Raw genomic sequence first — 26,060 nt, 5'->3', positions numbered from 1 at the left:
CCTAAACATCTCACTTGTCTACCACTAGAGAATCATTTTAATAAATTAAAAACAAAGAGGTAGATCTTTATTTACTGTAATGAGAAAATGTCCAAGATATATTGAGTGAAACAAATAATTCCAGAAGCATACAAACAGAATTTAGATCAGTATAGCTAGTATAATATTTTTTGAGAAGAAAATATTCATTCATATAAGTACAGAAAGTATCCAGAAGAAAACAGAACAAAGAGTTAACAATGATTTATTTCTAGAATATGGTTCTGGAGAGGATAAAAGGCAATAGAAGACAAGATAGTGGGAAAGAACCACTCTTATCAATATAATTATATATAATTTTATATATGTATATATATCATTTTATAACTAAATATAAAAACTGGATGAAAATAATACCCCAAATATATTTTTAAACAAGAGTAATTAAACATAATTTAATCTTTTAGATTAAGCAGTATGCCAAAAGCACCAGTAAAATAAAAATTTTAATAGAAGCACAGGTGTTTTCATATATATTTGTATATATGAAAACATATATATGAATACATAGTCCATACGCATAACATATAAATATAATGCATAAAATGTTAATGTATGTATCCATAAGTAACTACTTAATGATTTACAATTTAAATATAAAATTTTGTAGTTGTAACTAAGTGAAATGAAATTGGGGAACTACGTAAAATGCTTGACAATAAAAAGTTAGTTGAATTAATGCAAATAAAAAGCATGAGACTATTAGAAGAAAATAAAGTGAAAAGTTATTTACTATTTTTTTCAGAGAATCTTTGTACCATACAATAAAGACAGAAACAATAAAATAAAATATAGAATAATTTATATATAAATGAAATTAATTTTCTAATCACACAATCAAATCCCACCTAAAATAAATAAAAGCCGAATGGCAAGCTCTGAACAATTTGCAATGTTTATAGAAGCTAAAGGATTAATAAACTACTTAAAACCTATTATAAGTTAATAAAATTATGAACAGGCAAAGAAAATGAACATAAAATACAGAAATTAAAATATACAAATGTCAAATGTAAGAAATTGCATGTGTCACTAGTAATCACACTGGGGGTGAATATTAATAGAACAATAAAATATCATTTGATCTCAATTAGAACAAATCGCTGCAAAAAAAATTTAAATGTTGAGGTGAGAAAATGAATTGAAATATCACTATAAATTGTTAATCATTAAGTATATCAGAAATGACCTAAGTGCAAACATTATCATCCTAAATTTGCTTTTCCTGAAAATATTGAAAACACTACCAAAAGAGAATTGGAACTCATGTAAAATAAATTAATATTATTCACTAACTAAAAATATATGTAGATGAATGCTTACTGATATATAAAGATATTCACAAGACAGTAAGCAAAAATGGCAGATTATAAGCAATTTGCTTACATTATTATTTTTGTGTAATAAAAATGCATACACAATTGTTTTAGAAAAAAGATCATAAAAGTTACATAAATTTTTTAAATTTTTGCTCTTATATAGTTTATCATTTTGAACATAAACATGTAATAAAATGGCATATTAATGAACAAAAGTATGAGAGAAAAATTTTATATTAAAAAACTGGGCCACACAAACTCTATACCATAAAGTTAATCTATAGTGTTGAACTTTAGTGATATAAATTTATAAATATTTTGAAATAAAAATTTATAAAGAAGCTTTTCAAAGAAGATATCTAATTATTTTTAAAAGCCAGAAAATTTTTTAAAAAGTAAAATTCAGGAATGTAATTATTTATTCTTTCAGTAAGTATTTATTACGCTTTTATTGTATATAAGACATGGAGTGAGGCACTGGAATTATAAAGTCCAAAAAAAAAAGTCATATGTTACCTTCTGCTGGGTAAATTAGATCAAGTAGTATTGGCAGACATTAATCAAATCATTATGAAAAAGAAGGGATTATCTCAACTTGGGTACATCTCAGATGGGTGAGCAAGAATAGAACAAGGTGGTTTGACTATACAAAGATGTCTGCAATGGCTTCCTGAGGAGCTGGTGAATGGGAATTCATTATATGGAGGTGAATGGTAATCTAGGGCCGGACTTACATCAAAACCTTGTCAAAGGAGGGAGGATGCAAATAAGAGGAAAGCAAAATAAAGCCAGTGCTGAGAGTAGAGTCATCCATGATCGGAGATTGTAGAGCAAAGACAGTGTAAAATGAAAATCTGTGAAGGCAGGGCCAGGTCATTCAGGTTTTTTTTTTTTTTTTTTTAGCTTATATTTTGGTTCTCATTCTATCAAGAATAGGACTCCACTAAATTGCTTTAAATAAATAAAGGAGGATGTAACATGATCCACCTTTGTTTTGAAAGCTGCACCTTACCTGTAGTAGAGAAAGAAATTCAATGGAACAAGAATTGAATTAAGGAGACTAAATAGGACAAAAATTATCACTAGTAAAGATGGAAAGACATGAATGAATTTGAGATATATTTAGGAGGTAAAATCAATAAGACTCCAAGATAGCTTGCTTATGGAGTATGAGGGTGAGGATGGCTTTAAAGATAATTCCTGAGATTCTGGCTTGTCACAAGGGATAGCTTCATTCAGAAAACAAGAAATACCAGGGAGAAAAACGTGGAGAAAAGATATTGGCTTACTTCTGGAAATGAGTTTAAGATGTCTCAGATATTTGAATTCAGGTATCAAGTAAGAAGCTGGTATATATTTATACATATGGGGAACTCAGAGAAGAGGTCAAGCAACAGAGAAATAACATGTTTATTTTAGCAAATAAATGGTAGTGTATTCTGTGTGTGTAAATGAGATCAGAAAGAAAGGGAGAGAGAGAGAGAGAGAGAGAAAGAGAATATGATGGAATAAGAGAAGACCACAAGGGTATAGCCATAAGAAAAACATAAAACTTGGTAGAGGAATTTTAACTTACAAAGATATGGAAAAGGTGCATGATTAAATGAAAAATGAATGAACCCATGTATAGAAGTCAAGGGAGGAAAACATTCAAAGAAAGAAAAAAGGCCAACTGTTAAATATTATTGAGATATCAAAGTAAAGCAAAGAATTTTTGTTTAAATTATAAAATTTGGTGATAATGGAGTCAGTGGCAACTTAGAGCTGTTTGGATGGCATAGTGGGCTCTAATGCCACATGATAGTAGGCTGAAGAACTTAGCTATTGATGGGGAAAAGTAGACTGGGGTAGAATCTTTTGTAAAGATTTTCTATGAAAGGGAAGTATAAGACAGAGCAGTAATAGAGGAGAATTTAAAGTTATAGGAAAATTCTCTCTCTCTCTCTCTCTCTCTCTCTCTCTCTCTCTCTCTCTCTCTCTCTCTCTCTCCCTCCCCCCCTTTCTTGAGTGGGAATACTCAAGTATGTTTAAAAGCCTGTAAAAATGATATAGATTCAGGTCAGCAAACTCTAACACACAAGCTAAATCCAACCTGCCACCACTTTTTGTAAATAGGTTTTACTGGGACACAAATGTACTCATCCTTTACATATTTTCTATGGCTTTTTGTATTATAGTGACAAAGTAGTTATGACATCGACCATATGGCCCATAAAGTCTAAAATATTGTCTGTCTTACTATTTGTAGAAATAGTTTGCTGCCCTCTGATCCAGATCAAATAAATAATTTGACTACATAAAAAAGTGAAAGGTAACTAATAAGGTAAAATTACTTAATATCAGAGAGTATTGGATGGAGGAATCATACAGACATTGGCAGTATTATACCCTGGAAAGTAGAACATTGATATAATTTCCTTTAATTTGAAGATAATTCTCCACTAGTTCTTTGAAAAAAGTCAATAAATCTGTAGATCTTTAGCCATTATAAACAAGAATCAATTAATGAAACAGAACTTTAAGGCATTTATAATCTTAGGGAAAAATTACATCTAATGATCTAAGAATTTTATTCTGTTTATTAGAATACAGACTCAAGGAGCTAACATCCCTTATTTATAGTTTGTAGCGCAGTGGTCTATAGTAATTGAATGAACAAATATATGACTAGAGAAGATGTTTAAGGATAATTATTACATAAACAATTTGCTATACATGCTAAATTTTCAATGATATGTGGATTTTATAAGAAACTGTAGTTTAACATTCTGCTTCACAGACATAAAAGAAAAATCTGAATAAAATTTATAATTTTTTCTCAGCATTATATCCAAAAGGAGTTCTACAAAGGCAAATTTTCATGAATATTTTGTACGTTTCAAGAGAAAACAATTTCCATATTATTTCAATGACTTTAGAGCTAGAAAAAGACAAATTATTAAATATAACTCGATTAATAAAGAACATAATATTGATATCTCTTTTTATTTAAGAGATAATTGTAAATTACAAATCAAAGTGAGCTCAATATGAGCTGATCTGGAAAAGAATATAATGAAAGAACAACCACAATTTATTCCAGAAATACAAATCACATTTAATATTATGAAATAATATATAAAATATTCATAAAATCAAAAACCAAAGTATAGGAAAAAAGATATTCCTCACCAAAAAAAAGCTAGAAATTCATTCAATAAATTTGTGTCTGTCCTAATAATTGTTAATTTTTATAAATAAGACTATATGATAATTGTGATAAATAAGATTTTGCTAAAAAACAGTGTTTTCCTAGTTTAAAAATAGCACTGAGTCCAGTGTTACCACACATTCATATAGGTACACAATATATTTTTGTTGAATAAATAAATGAAGTGGACCAAATTACAGCAGTCAAATTAAAGTTAGAAACAAAAAAAGTTGCTCCAAATCTCCATAGTTATATAATGTCATTCTAGAAGATTTCCTCATCATATGTAGAAGTATAATAAATAAGAAATGTAACTATTTAAAAGAGAAGATAAACACTCTGTTTTGCAAAATTATTTTTGAACTAAAATTTTAAAAAAATTATTCTACTAAAATGAATGTATATATTCAAAATATGGATGCCTATAAATATGGACATAAATACACGTGCATTATCATGTCTGTATTAGAATTTTAAAGTGAATCAAATGAACACTTTTTAAAGGGGACATAGAAAGGAATGACATAAATCGAGCTCTATAACAATACTTTTTATAATATTTCCTTTTGAAAGATGTAGAGATTCAACTATTTCCAAATTGATTCATAGATTCACATAATTCTAGTCAAAATACCAAATACATGTGTTCAAGGAAGAGAGAGAGATGCAAAAATCTCATTTCAAATATAAATGATAAAGAAAAACCATGACAATTCTTTTTTAGTAGATGTGGAATTTAGTGGTTGGAGCAAGAATACTTACTTATAAAATGTAAAATATATTGTAAACTATAATGGCGTTTGAAAATATGGTTCTTACATTGTAAAAAAGAGTGAATCCTTGAGTGGAATATAGAAAGCAAAAAAATGACCTGGATATATTAAAATTTTACATTATTATTAAGTAATATATACAGAGAGATTTATAATGTTTTAACAGGAAAAAAACTAGTTCTCTATTTTACATGGATACGCTAAAGTATGTTTCAGATAGGTTAAGAATTAAACATAAAAATAAACCTATAGAGGAAATTATTAAAATATAGTAAATATTTAGCATACACAGGATGAGAAAGACATTTTTAAAGTAAAAGCAATGTAAGAAAACATAATGAATAACGTTATTATTGTTGACCTCAGAGACTGTTTATATTCCACATTTCAAAAAAAGAAATCCAGTAACACAAAATGCGAAAAAAAAGGTTCTACTACACTAACGTCAAACATGTAAACATTACATGCTAAAAAATAACCTGTCAAATTGTTAAAAAAGGAGATAATAAATAATGTTAGGGGTATACGTGGAAAAATAGGAACTCCTACACAATGCATGTGGTAAGATAAAAAATATAAAAAGTTACGTTTTTGAGAGAGTAATTTTGGCAATGTGTTAAGTAGATTACATTTTTTATTCTTTCTGGCCTTGTATTTTCTTTTGTAGGAATCTATCAATATGATGAGGTAATTTAAGACATTTTTGTGACAGTGAAATGAACCATCGCAAATGTTCAACAAAAAAGGGAGGCATAAGTAAAAAAATGACACATCTTAGGAATATACTTTCAAAAATTATGTTTTTAAAAGCATTCCTATTCATAATAAAGTGTGAACTTTAAAGTAATACGAGGCAATCATATACATACAGTTTCTAATATGAAATTAATTTTCTCTAATAGCCACAGTCACGTACCTGTGCATATGATAGAATTTATGTGCCAGAATTTTTAAAGTATTACCTCTGCATAGTGGGACTTGTTGATAATTATTTTGATTATTTTTATAAATAACTTTATGTTTTCAATATTTTCTTAAAAAGCATTCATTTACTTTATAACTAGAAAATAATGGAAATTAAAATGTATCATGTTAATCCACAAAATTATACTTGTTCATATCTCAGAATAACTTGTATCTTTCTAATTGTTTAGTATAATTAGAGTAGAAATAGTCAAACATTGTAGGATAAAATCATATATTTGCTTATATAATTAATTATATAATCTGTTTCAATAATTTTTTAGTAAAAAAAAACTCAGTGAGAAAGAGAATGAATGCTATCTTCTTTCTAGCCCAAGGATTCCTTGTCAATCTTCATGTTTTGTTGGAGAATCATATACACATTCCAAAGGAAGACGTTATACCAAAGGTAAAGGAGGAACACATTATTTTAAGTCATCTCTTATCCTCCAGTCATTTGGGAAAAGCCACACTGTGAGTTGTCAGAGAACCAAAGAGATTATGATTTGCAAAAGTTAAAAATTTATATTTAAATTTTAAATTCCCTTACCTCTCAAGTTTCAAGATTGACATCTAAGCAACACTTCTCAGAAATTAAAAAAAAAGATAAAAGAAAAGAAATTCTAATTAGAACACTACACGCCATGTCCCAAATGTGAGAGAGGAAAAAGTGGTTGAGAATATTTGTTCTCTGTGGTTCAGAAGTTACAGAGCAAACAGCTACTATCAAATTGGAATCCCTAAGTGCAATGAACAAAATGGAATTCCAGAGTGGCATGGACCTGGTGTCAGAACTTAATCACCAAAGACAAGGTGAGCATGGTTACCATGATGAGTCAAAGCAGTGATCAGAATACCCTGACTCAAAAAAGATCTATGATGCTGACTAATCATGGTGTCCCTAGAGGAGAAGTACATAGAAATTCATTGAATTCGTACTTGATCTGCATAAGTGGAAGAGTTCTAGCTCAAGTGAACGGAAGTCTAATTTGAATCACCAAAAGAGTCATGATCCCATAATCAATTCCCAGACTTGAGTCAGTTTACAGACCCAGAATCCACTGAATGAAAAGGCAGACAGCTCCCCTTGAGGAAAGACCCTGCTATACTATGAAAAATGTATGCTGTTAAACTTTCCCCCAGTCTTCTCCAGCGAGATCTATAATTATTTTCTAAGGTGACTGTGTACTGGGGAATGTGAAGTAATCAGACTTTTTGGGGATTACTCCACACAAACCCTGAAGTGACACTAATTTCTTGGAGATCTAAAACATCCTTGTTATCCTCCAGTCAGAGTAAGGGCTCATGGAGGACAACTGATTAATGCAATTTTAACTCTGATCCATCTCACAGGGAGAACCCAAACCATGTTATTTCCCTAGTTCCATAGTACATAATCAAAATAGATATATCAACCACTGGCAGAATCCCCTTATTGGAATAATTACGCTTTACCAATCACAAAGAAAATCATTTGTCTCCTCAAGCAAATGTAACATTACTATTTTGTCTTTATGGGTTTTTGTTTGTTTGTTTTTTGGTTTTTTTTGTTGTTGTTGTTGTTGTTGTTTTTTGTCAGTGGTGCCCTCTCTTACTTCATAGCACACAATCGTATCATGAGAAATATTCCATTGAAAAACTTAGAAAGAAATGTGATTCAGTTTAAAATATATTTCACTATGGGGACAATAATAAGAATGATGCAATACATATTTCTACAAATATAAGAGCTTATACTTAACCAATATACTTATGTACAAATTATTAAATTATATATAACACACATATATATGCCCTAGAGCCATATCAATTATTCTTTAAATCACTTACTAATAACTTCTGAATTCAAAAGGAATATCTAATGTATTGCTGAAAACTCCCACTTGTCATGTGTGATGCATAAACACCTGGGGAATGAAAAAACTGTTTCCAAGGCCGGCCACAGTGGCTCACACCTGTACTCCCAGCACTTTGGGAGGCCAGGGAGGGCAGATCGCCTGAGGTCAGGAGTTCAAGACCAGCCTGGCCAACATGGTGAAACCCTGTCTCTACTAAAAATACAAAAACTAGCCAGGCATGGTTGCACATGCCTGGAATCCCAGCTACTCAGGAGGCTGAGGCAGGAGAATTGCTTGAACCCAGGAGGTGGAGGTTGCAGTGAGCTGAGATGGCACAATTGCACTCCAGCCTGGGCGACAGAGTGAGACTCTGTATCAAAATAAAACAAAAAACAAAACAAAAGCCAACAAACAAACAAACAAACTGTTCTGCTTGTTAAAATGAACTGAAGTATGATATCTGATAAGATCGGGAATTTATAAGTTGTTTCTCTAACTCCTTTCTTCTTTAGACATAGTAACAACAAAATAATTATAAATGCTGCTTTCTTTGCAAGGTGAATAAAATGTTCCATCAAGGGAGTATTTTACAAATCCTGAGGTATTATTAAATATTGCCAGCTCTGGTACCCAAACTAAATTACAGCTCAGACAAGGGACAGAAAGGTCATGTTTATTATTCACTTTAGTAAAAATGTAACCATAACACTTGTTTCTACATCAGGGAGTATTATAACCAGCATTGTAACTAATAATAACAATGAAAATAATACAGCTACATTATATTTTGCATTTTTCAGTAAACAGTAGGGCTTATGGTTAATAATCATTCATATTTACACTGAAGCTTTTTATGGTGGAGTTCAGAGTGGTTTTTGAATAGTACCTCATTAATCATTTCAACAAGTTACTTGGAAAGTTATTATCCTAGTTCAATAGATGAAAAAATTATATCACAGAAAGGTCAGATATATATTTACTTGTCCAATATTAAAGAAGTAAAGTGAGTCCACTTCAAATCTAAGACCTCTTTTTCACCCCTTGATCTAACCACTGGACCAAGGCAATATTTGTTCATGTTGTGGTTTGACCATCAACCTAAAGTACTTCAAGGCTGACCTCTCTGCTATTACTTTTACAGAACTATAAACAGAGAAGAAAATATCATTTTTTCATCTATGGTGACCATACTAAAAAAGACTCAAACCTAATTAATGTGTATTTCAATTGTTTCTTTAAGTCTTATTAGGAACAACTGACAAGAGTGGTATCAATTTATGACTGTAAATATCAAAGCACTTAATAGTGAAATGAATGCATCATGATGAAATTTATGATGAAACAAACAAACATATTTTTAAGGTGTCATTTCTTAATATGAGTCAGTGAAAGGAAATAAGGAATCAACTTTTAATAATTTAACACCTCAAATATTTAGATCTTCAAGAGCAAGTGAAAGAATGTATGTTTCAGTTAATGTGGCTTGAGGAAGGAGAGAAGAATTGAAATGCAAATTTAGAATTTATACCCAAAGACTGTTTCTATTTGTCTCAATAAAATCATCACAATTTCAAGGCTTTACCTAATGACATTTTATTTTAAGAGAAGGCAACTAAACAACAATTGTTATACTTTGAAAGTGAAAAATATACAGTGAATACGAATTAAGTAGCACTGTCCTTGCAAAATAAAAGAACATTTGCAGGCATTTTTTTTCTATATTTTTTGCTACTCCAAAATTAGTGTCTATGTAATTTTGCTTTAAGTTTAAAAATTTAGCCCAAATAGAATCAAATCATAACTCTATATATTCCTATTTTGAAGCATATATTGCTTATTTAGATCCTAAAAATATAGTGAATTCTCTTAAACAACTCATCCATGTTTATCTTAGTTTGTCTGTTTGTTAAAAATTTATTCATTTTTCGGTTTTAAATCAATGATATTTGAAGGCCTGACCCATTAAAATGTAGGTAAAAGTAAAAATTATGTGTCATAAGTTTTGACATTATAGTTACCCTACACCTGACCATTGTATTTTAAAACCTGCAGTCAAAATGTTTACTATACCTTAATTACTTCCGCTAGAAGAACTTGTGTTTAAAAAAAAAATGGAAAAAGTGATTCTTCTTGCTAGATGTAATGATTGCATTTTTCCACTTTTCTCTGAGGTCTGCATTCAGTAAACAAAGAGATGAAAAACTAGGTAAAGAAGACAACATACCTTACAAGTTATGGTATGTGGACATCCCCAAATCTGGAAAACAGTCATACCAAATTGAGGCAATGAGAGAGGAAATAAAAAATTTCTGTCATTAAATTCCTTTTTATGTATCTTCCACAAATATTTAATTTTGAGACAATGCATATAAACTGGATAAGTTAGTACAGAACTGTGTTTATTAAAAAGCAATTATCTGTCTGTATTCAAAAGCAATACCATCTGTATTCAATATACATGTTAGTATTTTAGAAATATTTATAGAAGATACATGAGTGTTTAATTGTATATAGCTGTTTAAATGAAATATTTCAAAGTTACTTTGATATTTATATTTTAATTCATTACCATTAAAATATTAGTATATTTTATTTCCATGTACAAACAATAATGCTAAATGCCATAACCTTATTGAGTTATATATTTGCTCATATGCATTTATTTTAAGCACATTTGCTAACTTATTTTAAGCAAGTTTGCTAACTTATTTTAAGCAAATACATAATAAGGTTATGGCATTTATTATTATTGTTGTATATGGAAATAAAATATACTAATAGTTTAAAGTTTGTGTTCAGGGTTTTCCTTTTAATCATGCTTCCTCATATTTTTTTCTGAATTTCTTACATTTTCACCATTTTTAAATATTTTATTAATATGTATCAGCTTTTCTGTCATTTCATTCCCCAAACTTATGTTTGCAATATTATAATGTATCGATTTGACTTAAGGTCAAACTTTATGACATTAAATCAAATGACTTTGCTATCATTTCATTCCCCAAACTTAAGTTTACAAACTTTATGTAAGTAAATTTAAGGTCTTACCTTTCATTATTTGTAAGTTTTAGAGACAGCCCCTAAGTTTTGCCCAGGTTGGAGCACAGAGGCTATTCACAGGCTCAAACACTGCTCAGGACAACCTAGAACTTTTGGCCTTAAGCAATCTTACTACCTTAGCCTCACAAGTAACTGGGACTATAGGTGTACCTACCATATTACCTGGCCTCCCTTGTAAAGGACTAATTTTCCGTGGTTATGTTTGTTTAGACTTTAATTTCTCTTGGCAGTGAAAGCATTATTTTTAAACTCTTTAGCAGGAGTTTAAATACATAGTCTTTGAACTTATCTAGCAGCTTCTAGCAGATGTTTATTTAAAAAACCAATTGTTTTGATACCTTAGGAAATACTGTGCTTTTTTTTCTCAACCTTTCCTACCTTACAGTTACAATTTTAATGGCTTATGGAGTGCATGAGAAAAATAGTCCTGTAATTTCTTTTTCCTTTCATGAATATTGAGATTTTATTAAACTGACTCAGTGAATGATGGTTCTTCTGGTACTATAAAAAGCAATTTTAATTTTTAAAACATATTCAATATCACTTCATGCTTTTCACTGATCAAAAGACATACTAGTTTTTCAAAACTCTCAGTGTCTAGTGATATACAGGTTGCTTCTGCTTCGCTTTGATTTAGTGAATCATGAAACTCTAGAGACATGAAAATTCAGATGAGTCACCAAGTCCCCAGTGAAAATATTACTGAGCAACTCCTAAAGCATAAAACTATCTCTAAATGCAATTCCTGAGAAGAACTAGGGATGATTACATTTTATAAACACAGAAAGGTCTCATGAAGGAAATTCTGGCATCCTGTGGATATTATTGGGGTGTGTCAAAAGCTACACATTCTTAAGACCGTAGACTTCTCAGCTTAGAGTCTTAGAGAGCAATCATTTATTAAAACCTTGTCGGTGAGATGCTAATACCAACTAATTCTAGAAAAAAAAAAAAAGGGTCATTTATTGTCAGTTTAAAATCTTTCCTAAATTAGCTATGTCGGTCTTTTTTTGGCAGCTGTCACTCTTCATCACTACCATTTGTGAATTCTAATGAAAACTCTATTCACAAATAGATTTTAATTGGACCTAATTCAGACAATCGATTTTTTTAAAAAGCGGACATAGTTTTAAGTGCTTTCAAAACATCTAGTTACTTAGCAGAATTTCAAAGACATATATGTGTGTGGGAGCGTGCACTCATGTGCTCACATGTTTGTATGTGTGGGGTACATATTTTCCCCTCAAGCATAAAGAAATTGTGTGGCTGCTTACCTGGGCACCCCAGTTTTTAGTAACTGAAGAAGCTCTTTCTTTTCTCATTGACCAATGAATGTAAGTAGCTCAGTCTTTTTCTCCACAGCTCATCCTGCATTTTTAGTTCTGAGAATGACCATTGAGATTTTACAAATTTTATGCTAATCTAGGAATTGCTTTGTGTTGGGAAACACTGTGCCAGCTGAGTCACTCGTTTGAGTGACGCGTCACAGAGAAATGAAGTGACAAGTCTAAAGTAACACAAAAAATGACAATATGTAGTATAAATACAGACTTGACTATATGTTAAATTTTGTTTTTTAAAAAAGAATTTTAGACTACATAGATGTAAAACACTTATAATTTATATTTTGTTTATTTATTTATTTTGAGATGGAGTCTTTCTCTGTCGCCCAGGCAGCAGTGCAGTAGTATGATCTTGCACTGCATCCTCCACCTCCTGGGTTCAAGTGATTCTCTTGCCTCAACCTCCCTAGTAACTGAGATTGTAGGTATGCACCACCATGACCAGCTAATTTTTATTATTTTCAGTAGAGACAGGTTTTCACCATGTTAGCCAGACTGGTCTCAAACTCTTGACCTCAAGTAATCCACCCTCCTTGGCCTCCCAAAGTACTGGGATTACAGGCATGAGCCACCGCGCCTGACGACACTTAAAATTTTTAGATATGGTAATACATTTACCTTAAGGACCATATTCCTAACTAAAACAAATCTTGGTAATTTTGACCTCAAATTTTTGTTACTAATAATTTAAATTGTAGTAACAAAATTTAATTAATTTTCATGGACATTAATTCTGATGGAAAAATGTTTATATTCTGTCTCTCAATACACACACACACACACACACATATATACAGACATACATACCTGGATAAACTCATATACAAACACACACACATTCTATTTAATATACAAATACAGTTTCAATTATAACATTGTATCATGACACAGTTGTAGTCAGCCACCTAAATAGTTTGTTTTCTATAGCTTTATGTTGATAAACCGTTAATTAAACTCAAGGTAACTGGGTCTGCTTTCCTTAGAATCGTCTTTGTACATACATTTTGCTTAGTAGTCCTTGGAAATTCACTTAGCACACTGCAAAATATCAAATATCTAAAATGTGAGAAGTTGTTAATGGTCTACTCTATGCTAATTGTTTGAACCTGACCTAACATAGTCAATAAATATAAATTGTTAGAAATGGTTTATACCACCCTCTGCATAACAGTGAAAGAAATTATATAACCCCAACTGAAAACCAGTAATTTTTTTTAAATTTTGCTCAATTTTGAAGAAAGTAACGAAAATATTAAATATTCGGAAAATATACACCTATAATGTCACCTTTACTGCTATTTTCCTAATAGCAGCACTGTTAGCACTATGGGATCATTAAACTTTATATTTCAATTACTTAACTATTGAAACACTTTGGATGGAGAGTCTCTTTAGAGACTACATTCATTCATTTTAAGTTTTTACCAATTTAATTTTTTTAAATGTACAAACCACACTACAAATGTTCTTTCTTGTCCTGTATTCACATTGTCTAATATAAAGGCCCTTGTTATTTTTAGTTGATGAAACAAATTCTAGAAGAACTAGAAATTCAAAACTTTGTTCTTTACAATTTCGAAGGAAAAATTTGATATGCAGAATGAAGCAACTTTATAGCCCTGATCATATTTTTTAATGAGATAACATTATGCCAAGCTACACAAGCTATTTTTAAAAGTAAATATTTGCATTTTGTCTATTTATAGTAACACCTTACAGTTTTAGGAAAAGCTATATCATTTTGGCTTTAAATTCTCTTTTCTGAGTACATATTGAGAACAAAGTGAATGATTCAGTTCAACCAAGCACACTGTTCTACTCAAAGTATGATGATTGAGATGTATGTATCCCTTATACTTGTGCTATATATCATATTAATTACTCATAACTATCTACTCTGTTTCTCTTTTATAGATATGAACAATTTTTACTGCCCAAGTTATTAAAATATTATCCTGCATTTTATCAGTATGGTATGTGCACATGGACTTTTCAGAATTAAAAGTTGCAAAACATAGAGACAAAATTATTTAATTTGAAAATTACATGCTATATTTGTATGGAAGTTCACAAACACCAATCTAATCAATAATCTCAATTTTAAAAAATCCTCTCAAAAAAAAAAAAAAAAAACAAAATGGATCTTGTAACCATATTTAGGTAATGGTAACTGAATATAAAGTTAGGTGGAAAGCAGAATTTTAAATTTAATGCAATTTTTATTTCTTCAAGGCACTATCTTAGAAAATTAGCATTTGGTGCTAAGTTTCCCAATTAAATATTTATGGCTTTATTGGGTAGAGTTTGGTGTTTTGAATATTTTTTTAAAAAAACCTACCTCACAAAAATGTCTTATAAATATATTAATGATTCTCTGCTAAACTAGTGATGTATGAGACTTATGAAACAATGCCAGGTTAAAATTCAGCATACTTCTACTATTCCAAAAACATTGTAAACTTAGGCAAATCACTGCCCTCTCTTGACTCTATTTTGTAGAGAAATTTTGTCCAAAGGAATATTTCTCAACAGGAGAAAATTTACTCTGAGTGACAAAGAAGTAGGAAGTAATTAGGGCTTTCTGTATAACAATTTCTAAGAGTTTGCTTTTCCTCATTGTTTATATCTACCTATAACTGTAATACAGCAAACATTCTGTCAAAAAATGGGGTGACCCCTGCAATGTTTGTTTTTGTATGTTTTTGTTTTAAAACAAGTTGAAATTCATTTAAATGTAGTTTTAGAGCACCCCCCCTCCTCATCCTAAATGGACATATGATCTTAAATGTATAGCCTTCTAATTTCCATGTTTTAGGCCACAGAAAGTTTGAGCTACTTCAGTAAGGATTCCATTTTGACTCAACAGAATTATTACAATATTTAATTACATTCTTCATTATTTAATGCCTTAACAACAGATTCATTTCCAACAATACTAGTGCAATTTCATGACATTAAATGTCAATCTATATAACACATACAATATCAAAATGTGGTTTTAAATACACGTTTTAATTAAATGAACCATCTTTTAAATTTGTTTCTATCATGGTAATGCCTAGGGTTTTTGATGCAATAATCTGTGAAACTTAAGATCTCTGGAAAAGTTTTAGAACCCTGGCTCTCAAGTCCTGGTTCTTTAAGAATGTTTCCTTCTTCTTGGTGATTCTTAAAAATAAAAATCATCATTCTACTCCAAACGTCAAGAGAAAATGAATTAATGCATCTAGATTTTTCTTTACTTTTTATGTTACCAGCCTTTAAGAGGATCACAAAATATAAGGAGAACCCAGAATAAAATATGATGAACTTGTGTTACTAATATTCAAGTATATTGTATAATTGTGGGCCTGCAATAAAAACATCAAGCCTTGTTAGACTTTTATAGAAAATCTTTTATTCTCTTTAATTTTTAAGGGCAATTGCTTATACAGTTTCCTTTTAGGAATTTACTATCTGGGATTACTTCTCTTATTTTCAATGATACACAAAAAAAGGCGAAAATGAACTCTTTGAAGAACAGTTCAATAGTCCAAATTGTACTGAGTTAGAGATTATTTCAAATTCAGTGCTTTGTCTGAAAACATTTTCATTAGCATTTGCAGTTAGGACTATGGAGAAATTGGAGTATACACTATCAAAGAGCAAATTATATTTTCCAACTGTTAACTAGCATTAGAAAGGGCAACATCTTTAAATACTCATTAAAACTGTCTTTTGAAAGAGTAATCATCTAAAATCAGATACTAAAACATTATATTCCCAGACTTTAACCTCTCTTCACTAGTTTCTTCCAGCAACAAGGCCTTGGTAGTCAGTCTTTGCACATAAGGATCAACTTTACCAAGAAAAGAACAATCTACATCCTGTATTATTTATTGACAAGTTTGAAATTTGTGACTATGTGTCTACTCATTAACACGTTCCTGTAAGTGATCTTTAAAATTAAATAATCAGAAACCGGGTCCAAATTTATTCTTATAAAAACAAAAATAATATAACATGGAAGGTACGCCTTTATTTGAGGCTGTTACAGAAAGGGAGAATACCCAGAACTCAAACCTCTCTCCTTTTATTTATGAATATTTGTATCACTTACTTCTGAATAAGTTTAACAAGAATACATATCATTTCTTTTGGGGATGACAGCAATACTGACAAACAGTCCTTGCTATGACTGCCATTTTGTCATTGCTAAATCATCCACAAAATTGTGACCTGATTTTAGTTACCAGGGACAAAGCCAAAGCATGGAATTGAAGTTTCATTCTGATTAAACACAAATAGCCAGTGCATAAAAACCTTTTAAATCAGATCTATAACCCAGTAATTAAAAAACAAAACAAAACAAAAAAATAAAGGAAGAAAAAGGAAGGAAAGGAAGGAGTGAAAGAAAGTAGGAAAGAAGGAAAAAAAAATAAAAGACACCTTAGGAATCTGATACAATTACACAGTAGGCCTCTGACATTCTCTATGCTGGTATAATAACTAAATGGCAAGTAACACGGGTGTAAGATCCCTGTTGCATGCTTTCATTCAAACTAAAAATTTACAACAAAATCAACCCTTGGGAAAATTGCTCTTTGGTTTAAATCTTCATTACCTTCTGGAATTTTGGTAAACTCACTTTATTTTTAAATTAAGCTGGCCCCTCTTCTTTACTCCATTACAAAAGTCAAACACCAAGAACCAGACAGAAATTTCAGAACGAAAAGAGTTTTGTTTGTATGTGTGTTTTTAAGTCCAACCCCTGTATACAAATTGTTAAAAAGCAGATGTTTTAACATAGTGCTTTATTCCAACTTATCCTTGAATGAACTTCCTTCAAGTTTCAACCATTAAAAAAAAAAAAAAAAAAAGCAGTCAATTTCCTGGTGGTTGTAATTTAATTAAGTAACCTTTCATACTGAGCAAAACCCAAAAGCAAAAGGGTCATTAATCTTTCTAGTGATTAGAGACACCTCTAGGGCTTCAAACATTTACCTCTCCTTCCCCGCAGTAGAAATGCTTTTAGGAGGATCATGGTTCATACCTCACATTCCCTGGAGCCAGAGATGGTATATGTGCAGGGCCCAGATCCATTAACCGATATATCCATGGTCTCAGAGTTTGTAGGCTTGTAGTCCACATAATACTCCTGTAAAGGGGAATTCATTTGTCTTTCAGACTCTCTGGCCTTTTTCCGCCGCCTCTTCATAAGAGAGTGTTGCTGGAGTTGTTTCATGCTGGCTGGGTAGCGTTTCCAAGACACATAGATCACCAAGAGGATCATGGCCACTGACAGAAAGAGAGCCACACTCCCTGCAATAATTTTGTGAAATGAAACATGCTCATACTCTTGCTCTGCGCCAGGAATCTGAAACCCTGGGGAAGGGCTTGGTGTTTCAAAGGTGGATTGGGTGACGTCAGGTTTGAAGATGGTAGGTTTAGGGATAATCAGAGGTTTCTGGGGAGTTTGGGGCACCAGGTGTGATCTTTCTGTGTTGACCACCTGGACTTCAGAACAGATATTATATGTTTCCACTGCATCACTAACCTTTTCACCCTGGATGTGCTTAGGTCCTGCACATATCATGGTGCTTTCCTTATTTCCTTTGAAATTCTTAAGCCAATAAAATAAAGGACAAATGCTCCGACTGCATTCCCACATATTTCCAGACAAGGTGATGGATATTAATGATATCCACGCATTGACAGTTTCCTGTGAGATGTTGGTGAGCTTGTTGGAATCCAAATTCAATTTTTGTAAATTGGGGAGGCATTTAAATGTGCCCGGCTCAATTCCTTGGATGTCATTCCCTGATAAATCCAAGTTGTGTAAGGAACTCCAAGTCCATGTCAAACCTTGGCTAATGGAGCGAATCCTGTTCCATTGTAAGTAAATTGAGCGGAGGTTGAAGAGACGTGGAAAATGAGCAAAGTTGATCTTGGAAAACTGGTTGTGCTCCAAGTGGAGCTCCTTTAACTTCAAGAGGCCAGCAAATGCATTTCGGGACAAGCTGCGAAGACGATTGTAACCCAAATCCAAAAAATCAAGATTCCGACAGTCTTGAAAAACTCTTATGGGTACAGTCTTTAGTGAGTTAGATCTCAAGTGCAAAATGATGAGTTTCCGAAGGCCTTTAAATTGTTCAGATTGCAATGTCTGAAGCTTATTGTAGGAGAGGTCCAGATTGCGGAGATTGGGAACTGGGTGAAATGTTTTATTGTGCAGATAAGTAATTTTGTTGGAGCTTAGAATTAATTCTTTCAGTCTACGGATCCCTTGAAATGCATCTTCATCCACTGAGCTAATGTAATTATGGTCAAGATAAAGCCATATAAGCTGGTTAAGGCCAGCAAACTGATTGGATTTGAGCTTCTGAATGCTGTTGAACCTTAATGATAAGCCTTGTGACCCTCCAGAAATGTTCTCAGGGATATCTGCGAAAGCATGAGACTCACAGTACACAATTTTGCCATCACATCTGCAGTTCTTTGGGCAAGCTCTCTGAGCCCCCGTGAGCATAACAAGCAGCAGTGTAGGAAGTAGCACCAGCACCACACTCATGCCTTTCAGCTGCGTAATTAAATGGAAACCTACGATATTAAAAAAAAGACAGATGCACATTGTGAAGCTATTAAAATAAATCACCTCCGGTTTACCAATAACAGGGGCATTTCCTCTACTGTAGGAATGGGACAGTTGATTTAAGGAAAATGCATTAACATTTTGAGCATTATTTTCTTCAGTGTTGCATGTTTGCTGCTTAGGTTTCACTTTTTCTTCCTTGATCTTCAAATCACCACAGTCCCATAGAACTAAGAAAAGCCTTTTTGAGTTTCAGGAGTTCCTACTTATTTCAACATTGAAAAGCACAGAGCCTTTCTCACCACTGAATGCTGACATTTTAATAACAATAATATTTGGCTAGCCACTGTATTGAACGACAGTACCAAAAGGAAGTGTACGATGTACTCTGGTAAGGTCAAAAATGTGACACAGTAAACCTGGTGCCTGTACGTCTTTCCTAGTGGAGCAAACAGGCTGTGATTTGGCAAAAGAGCTTCAATAAGCTGTCAAGGTAACCCAAGTTTGCCCTGCCTGAATCGTGTACTTATTGTATAATAGGAGCGCAATGTGTGAGCTCTGGAAAAACAGCATTGAGAGTAGTATAGGCAGCCAATGAAGCATTGGATGAAGACAAATACCAGTACGAGGTGCTCTCAAGTTGTTAATAAGCATAGATTATTGCATACTGTGGCTCCCTGCCCAATGATACAGGAGCTAAGATATCTAAATACTCATAACGGAGAACTCTCCAAAGTTAAGACTGTCAAAATTCTTATTAAATATTTGCCTAAAAAGCAAAAAATATTGTGTAGTATTACTTTGTCATTATTTTAAACAGGGCTTTTGCAAATTCGAAGGATAAACAAGGAAAGAAGCAGCCAACTACTATTTTTCTCCACATCACCCTGATCTCTGCTTATTTCTCACTGACTTTTTTCTCCCCAACCTCAATTAACTTCAGAAAGCCTGCAAAGTTACAATCTGTTGGCACTTACACTGCATTTCCAAGTCATTGCATGTTAAGGGACTTCTTTCCTCTGTCAACAGTAGATTTATTATTTCTTAATGGAGAGAAAAAAAAGAAACAACTACCATGTGTTGCAGTTTCTTTTTTTTTTCCTTAAATTTTTAAAATTTTAACCAAGAGGCAATCAACCAAATCCCTGATCTAAAACCCATCCTTCTTCTCAAACAGTTAAGTTTTTTTTTTTTTTTTTTTTTAAATTTAAAACCCGATCTTGCTGTCTGTCCTCTTGCCAGCTACAGACTCATTGAAATACATTCCAGCTCTTCCAGACAGGAGAAAGGGGGGGAAAAAGCCAGTCACACTTGAAAAAATAAGACTGGCAAATGACTGCTGGAAATTCGGAAGCTGTGTTCAGAATCCAGCTTCAAAGATAAAACAAGCCCTTGTGCAACCTCTGATAAAGTAAGGACCCCACCCCTACACACACGCAGCAAAGTGTTAATAGTCATCGTGACAGCTCTACCAGAAACATAAGCCTCGTTAATATTATCAAGAAATAGAAGCAAACACAATATTTATCTCATGCTCAATTCCCAAGCTGTGGATACGCAGACAGCAGAGACAGTCTTAAAGATATTTCTCTAGAGTCTGTTTAAGTTCGTGTTGTGCATTTACAGATTAAAAAAAAAAAAAAAACACTGCAAAAAGGAAAATGATCTAAAAATATAATAGCAAGTATAGTGAATCAACTGGCAAACTCAAAGGCTGCTGCTCTTTGCCTGTTTCCCCGTCTTTTATCTGCTAATGCCACGACTGAGGCTAGGAAGCCAAGAGGATCAGCTTTGCTCAGAAGAAAACAACAAAAGTTCACTTACCCATTCTTTGTCATCCAAAAACGTTTCCCCCCTCTCTCAGCTTTCTTCTTATTTGGTCTCTTGTGCGGAAACCACCACCACCTTCATGACACAGTGCGGCTGTCATTCACACCATTCTGATCCCGCATGTGAGCTAGTAGCCCCATACAAACTTCCCCGAGAGGACAGGCAAAAAAAAAAAAAAAAAAATACATATATATATATACATATATATATATAAAAATCAGCACAGGGTGGGATGGTGAGGGGGGCAGGGAAAAGGAAGCCGTTGGGGGGATAGGGAGGGGGGAGGGACTCTAGGCTCTGAGGACCATTGTGTAATTCACCAGAGACTCATCAGCAGTAATTGGCAATCTGTGCAAAAGAGCTACAGCCCATCTCGGAGGTAACCAACTTCTCCGTAAAAAGAGAGGAAAAAAAGAAAATCTTCAGAATACCTGGCATTCCTTATTGTGCTGGCTTTTGCCATTCCCAGATAAAGCAATTCATCCTCTGGATTTTCAGTTCTTGAAGCAAGTAGGCCTCCTGTGCTGTATGAGACCCCAGTTTAAAAGCTATGCAGGCTAGGTTTATCCATTTAGCTGGTCAGGTTTAAAGTGTTTTGTAGCTGTGCTGAGAGGCAGCCCTTGTCTAATTCAGAAGGCTTTCCAGAGACTGATGATGCTCAGAGCTTGTTGGTGCTAATGCTTGAGTTTGTGATACACTGAGTGCCCTCCGCTGGAGAAAACAGATTGCACATTAAAGACGGGAACAAGTGAGCCTGTCAGTGGTGTGCAGCCTTCCCTCGCTCAGAAAGGGAAATTAAAGGCACAGAATCACTATTTTTTTCTCTCCAATAATTTAAAAGGTTTATGCCAAGGAGTTCCTTTTAGTTATACCAAATATTAAGTAAAATACTGCTTCTCTAAATGCTATGCAATTAATAATTTTTCAAAGTTGCCATGACCTGAATTTTGTTTTCTCTGCACATGTCACTGGAGATATATCATCTTTTGCAAATGACAGAAATCGTTGAAATTTAAGTTTTATTCACTGTTGCTGTTGGTTTGTTTTATTTATTTACATTGTTTTAAACTAACCACTTACAGAAGCAATCTTACTCAAGGGAAAAATGCAATTTTAATCAATTTTAAACAGGTTACCTTTAAAATGTTTAACTCTGATTTTAAAATTCTCAACCTTTGACAATAAAATGCATTTTATAATTTTGTGCATTTTATTGAACAGTCTAGAACATTACTTTCTAAAAGTTTACATTTTAAGTCTTAAAGCAGGTATAATCTATAGTATATTGCCAAATGTGAAGGTAACTAAGGGATAAGAGTAGAATTCTAGCTTGAGGTTCTTAGTGCAGCCACTTTCCTTAAATCATCTACATTTAGAATGCAAATCATTTCTTATGCAAATCACTTATTGTAATGTGCATTTCCAGAAAAACAAAAGCACTTGAGTTCTGCATTATCATGGTATTACTCTAAAATGTGCAGAATATCTTCAGAAGTAGAAGGGATAACATGATAAAACACCTGATATATGTAATTTAAAAGAACCTACACACTTTCTTTAAGCTTGTGCAGACATTGAAAAACATACATACAGTGCATCACCTCCATTTTTTCCTCGTTTTTACTAGTTTATTCCATAATCCTCTGGCAGATAACAATTTTTAAAATAATCCAGGAGAATGAATCAATGTAATGCAGGGAGAGACTGCTAGGTAAGATTGCTAACCTAATTTAGCAGACGTGAGAAATTTAAGTGAATTTTACATAAGCATTTAGAATTGCTGTGGATCACTGCAAATGGATATTTTTAGAAAGAGCCTTGGTTTTAGATTGTTTGCCAAAATATTAATAATTAAGGGGGCTTATCACATAAATAACACATATAATTTGAATCAGATTTATGAGTAGGCAGTTGCAGGCAATTGTCTCATTACTAAGATTTCTTGAGGAACAGAAAGGAATAATATGTCCCCCAAATATATTCCTTTTCCACTAACTGATACTTGAATTTCTATTTTAGAAATGTGTGCCTTTGGCTTAAGGCTTAATACCTATTAAAATGCAAATGCATGCCAAAAGAGGCAGGATTATTGTGGTTGCTGAAAATAAATATATCAATATAAATGTACACATACGATTTGTTCATAGTGGTGTAGTTTAATATAGAAACACAAACCCCACCCAAATATTAATGGTGGAGGATGAGTGAAGGGAAAATTAATATACTAATAACATAGAACACATGCTGCCATTAAAATTAAAATAAAGGGTGATATTTGCTGATAAGAAATTAGACCACCATGTATAAAGTAAGGAAGGGGGGGCAGAGAACTCAGATAGTTAAGAGCAGTGAAAGGGAGTCTATTACTGTAAATAAAGCAAAATAAAATATTCAGAGCAGATTTTCCTGGAAGATGGATTATAGAAGTATCTGATTTCATCTTTTATTGTAAAATTGTCTGTGTTTTCTAATTTTAAATCTAATGAATATGTCATGTGTGATATCTATCAATACACGTTTGTGTGTGTGTGTGCACGTGTGTGTGTGTATACGTTTTTCTTTGTTTGAATTCAGGATATAAAAACAGCTTTGATAGTATGTTGGGAAAACCACAGGATATTCTCTACAGCTAGAGTGCAATAAATGGCATATCTATAGTGTAATAACTGGCTAAAATGCAAATTTTGTTTCAAGTACCAGGATCTAACAGTTCTATCTTCCAAAGTACATGCTAGATTATATGCAGAATTTAAAAAGAAAGTGGCCAAAAGTCTCTTGAACACACTGTAATGATACAAATGGTAAAGAAAGTTGAAAAAAGTAGAGGATGTTGTGTGGAAGATTTGCCTGGAAGAAGCTGTTTTGGTATCATCTTTACACACACACACACACATACACACATACACACACACCCTTCACCCAAGAAAAAGTGGTGGGTTTGTTGGCTCCTCAGCTTAACTATAGTGATAGGGACTTCCACAGGCACCTTGAAGAGCTTGTTATGTGTTGCCAACAGTGAGCCTAGCAGAAAGGGATGGTATCTGATTTCTGTTGGTATATCCAGAGGATAAACAATAGGTTTTCCAGAGCAAAGGAAAGTTAGCGTTGTGTTCAAATTGAATTTCATTTTCAAAGTTTGTATGGATAAAAATAGGTACATGTGTTTTCCATGGAAGAGAGGAGGGCTATGTGGGAGAGAGAGGGTCAGTTTGAAGCTGTTTTAAATCCTGATGACATCCCTCCTCCACCATCCCACAACGGAAAGAGTCTGTGTGAGTGCATTGCCAAATCAGGCAAATAAACAGAAAACAAACGGAAACCAATCAAGTCTGGACAGGCACCACATAACTCCAGATAAAAAGTATATTCTTTGTCTATTGTTGCTAATAGGGCTACTAAGGATCTATCAATGCATTCACAAAAAAAGAAATATGTTTCAACATCTCTTAGGCTCAGAGATCACAAATTCTTTTTACAGTAATAACAGTCAACCAAGACGTTTCCTGGGCAGTTCAAAACAGCAGTTAGTAAGTGTGGGAGGGGGTCAGCAAGAATGAGAGAAATTGACTATACTTCCTCTTTTTTCCTAGGTAGCAGATAGCCCATTTGCACCTGGTCCTACTGGGGGAATGGGGAAAAAATGCTTCCAATTTATATAAAGTATTGATCAACATGATGGACTTAATATTTTTATTTACCAAATTGAGACTTCACATACTAAGAAGATAATAGGATTTCTTTGTTATCCCAAAGAGCATTTAGAGACCACACCTTGGGTCACTTGAAATTGACAATGTTGAAAGTGTTTACAACATAGAAATGGTTGCCAGCAGTGAATCTGTATCCAAACGAGTCTGCAGCAACCTGAAGTCTTGCCTCCTCAGAAGAAAGAATTCGACCTAGGAGGCTGAAGGGAGAAGTAGAGACCCAGGCAAGTCTTAGAGCAGGAATCAACGTTTTATTAAAAAGCTTTAGAGCAGGAACAAAAGAAAGGAAAGTATACTTGGAAGAGAGCCAAGGGGACAACTTCAAAGACAAATGCCGATTTGACGTTTTGACTTGGGATTTTGTATGTTGCACACTTCTGGGGTCTCATGTTACTTCTCTCCTGATTCTTCCCCTGAAGTTATCTGTCCACATGTGCAGTGGCCTGCTAGAACTTGGGAGGGAAGCACGTGCAGTGTGTTTACTGGAGTTCAACACATGGCCCCTTTCGGCATTCTTCCCTTACTAGTACAGTGTTCCTAGAGGAAGGTCATATACCAGTTAAATTCCGTCATTTTGTCTCTTAATGTGCATGCTTGAGCCAACTCACCCAACTTTCTGAGATCTTATTGGGAAGTTGCTGATCACCAGTTTCATGTGTTTTCTATCTACTGGAAGACAGCCCTTCCCTGGTGCTGGCTGTGACCAATTATTGTTTTAGAGAGACAATTAGCAACTACCTGACCATCACCTGATGGTCATCTGATATTCCTGGGTTGAGGAGGGGGGGCCCTCTCCTGCCCTGTGCATGTCTGACTAGCTACCTACTGTAACAAAGCAACTCAGCAAAGGTTGAAAATTAAGTGTGATTGCCAGGCAAGGTGGCTCACGCCTATAATCTCAGCACTTTGGGAGGCCGAGGAGGGTAAATCACCTGAGGTCAGGAGTTCGAGACCAGCCTGGCAAACATGGTGAAACCCCATCTCTGCTAAAAATATAAAAATTAGCCAGGCGTGGTAGGTGCCTGTAATGCCAGCTACTCAGGAGGCTGAGGCAGGAGAATCACTTGAGCCCGGGAAGTGGAGGTTGGAGTGAGCCAAGATCACACCATTGCATCCAGCCTGGGGAACAAGAACGAAACTCTGTCTAAAAAAAAAAAAAAAGTGTGATTTATTGTTTTGCTATGTAGCTAGACTTAAGAAGGTGATACAGAAAATATTAATAATATAGATTAAATTTTAAAATGTACTGTGCCTGAAGCTATTTATTAAGTTGATGCAAAAGTAATGGCATTTTTAAAAACCTCAATTACTTTTGCACCAACCTAATAATTGTAAATAGCACAAAAATGAGAAAAATTCTTCCAGTTTTTGAAAACTATTTTCTGATTGAACAAAATAGTAACTCATGTCACTGAAAAACAAATGAA

General features: G+C 33.2%; 1 protein-coding gene across 2 annotated transcripts in view; it reads right to left on the bottom strand.

Moving 5' to 3' along the window:
* LRRTM4 (leucine rich repeat transmembrane neuronal 4) overlaps positions 1-21,629 on the bottom strand; it is a 782,577-nt gene extending 760,948 nt beyond the window's left edge. For both annotated transcript variants that reach the window (XM_001112254.5, XM_028832350.2), the window contains exons 1-3: positions 21,358-21,629; positions 20,921-21,071; positions 17,558-19,104 (exon numbers count right to left, since the gene is read on the bottom strand). In XM_001112254.5, the coding sequence (XP_001112254.2) occupies positions 17,558-19,104; positions 20,921-20,924 (1,551 nt within the window). In that variant the 5' untranslated portion in view covers positions 20,925-21,071; positions 21,358-21,629. The remainder of the gene's footprint in view (positions 1-17,557; positions 19,105-20,920; positions 21,072-21,357) is intronic.
* Positions 21,630-26,060: the final 4,431 nt, after the last annotated feature.

Source organism: Macaca mulatta, chromosome 13, assembly GCF_049350105.2.
Source record: "Macaca mulatta isolate MMU2019108-1 chromosome 13, T2T-MMU8v2.0, whole genome shotgun sequence".
Classification (NCBI taxonomy): domain Eukaryota; kingdom Metazoa; phylum Chordata; class Mammalia; order Primates; family Cercopithecidae; genus Macaca; species Macaca mulatta.
Note: the sequence above shows the minus strand (reverse complement) of the source record. Positions and strands in the feature narration are given on the sequence as shown.